This window comes from Mesitornis unicolor, unplaced genomic scaffold, assembly GCF_000695765.1.
Source record: "Mesitornis unicolor isolate BGI_N332 unplaced genomic scaffold, ASM69576v1 scaffold29459, whole genome shotgun sequence".
Taxonomy (NCBI): Eukaryota; Metazoa; Chordata; class Aves; order Mesitornithiformes; family Mesitornithidae; genus Mesitornis; species Mesitornis unicolor.
In genome coordinates, this window is record NW_010205731.1 from 7,764 (window position 1) to 8,891 (window position 1,128).

General features: G+C 62.9%; 1 protein-coding gene across 1 annotated transcript in view; it reads left to right on the forward strand.

The window, feature by feature from the left end:
- Positions 1 to 1,128, forward strand: part of FA2H (fatty acid 2-hydroxylase) — a gene marked incomplete at its 5' end in the record, with an annotated part of 11,485 nt that overhangs the window by 7,760 nt on the left and 2,597 nt on the right. Inside the window, 2 exon segments of the mRNA XM_010191515.1 lie at positions 368 to 501; positions 609 to 715. Of these exon segments, the coding sequence (XP_010189817.1) occupies positions 368 to 501; positions 609 to 715 (241 nt within the window).

The following is a 1,128-nucleotide window of genomic DNA, read 5'->3' on the forward strand; positions in this document are numbered from 1 at the left end:
TTCCTGAGAGGGTCGTCAGAAGCTGGAACAGGCTGCCCAGGGAGGTGGTGGAGTCGCCATCCCTGGATGTGTTTAAGGAGCAGGTAGATGAGGTACTTAGGGATATGGTTTAGGGGGTAGACAGGAGCGGTTGGACGTGATGATCTCAGAGGGCTTTTCCAACCGAGCGATTCTGTGATTCTGTGATGTGCGTCCAGCTCTGCCCCACACCAGTGTTCACGGGGTGCTTGGGCCTGCTCAGAGCAAGAAGCAGCTGCTCATGGGGCACGTGAAGGAGTTTGCAGCCTGAAATCCCACGGCTGCAGCACAGCTTTAAGGGTGTGATGTCTGGGTCCCACGGGGTTATAACCGCTGCTTGCTCCCCCAGGACCTGGTGGATTGGGAGAAGCCCTTGCTGTGGCAGGTGGGCTACCTGGGCGAGAAGTACGACGCCCAGCCTGGGGCCGGGCCCACCCGCCTCTTCCACTCGGATTTCATCGAGTCCCTCTCCAAGACGGCGTGGTGAGCCCTGGGGTCTGCGCTGTGTCCTGACCAGTGCCTCCATGGCGAGGGGTGGCTCGCTTGTCACCCCGTGGGACACTGCTTCTGACATCTCCTCTACCCCATAGGTACATGGTGGTCTTAGTGTGGGCTCCCGTGGTGCTCTATCTCAGCTGGGTCAGCTACACCTCCCTTGCCCAGGGCAACACCAGGCTCTTCGCCTCCTTCACCACAGGTATGAGCAGTGGCAATGCCTTTGGGCCTAGCTCGTTTCCCCCACTCTGGGTCCAGGGGCAGGACAGCTGTGGGCAGGGGGATACCTCCGCGTCCCTTCCTCATCCCTCCTTCCATGCATGCTCACCATGAGCCGCATGCAAGCCCCTGTCCCCACGGCCACCGGCACGGCCTGTGCACGAAGCTGCCTGTGCTGCTGTAAAGCCTGAGATCGCCCGTCTCCATCGCCCACCTCTATCGCCCATCTCTCACCCACGCATTTTGCTCCCCCAGGGGACGGAGGCACGGCGTGCAGCCCGCTCCCCCTGTCCTCCCTTCCCTCCATCCCCAAAACCGAGCCCCACCGGCGCTGCGGTGCGTGCCACCCCCCGCTGACGCCCACCCCGGGCCGCGGCTGGATGCCACCGCAGCGGG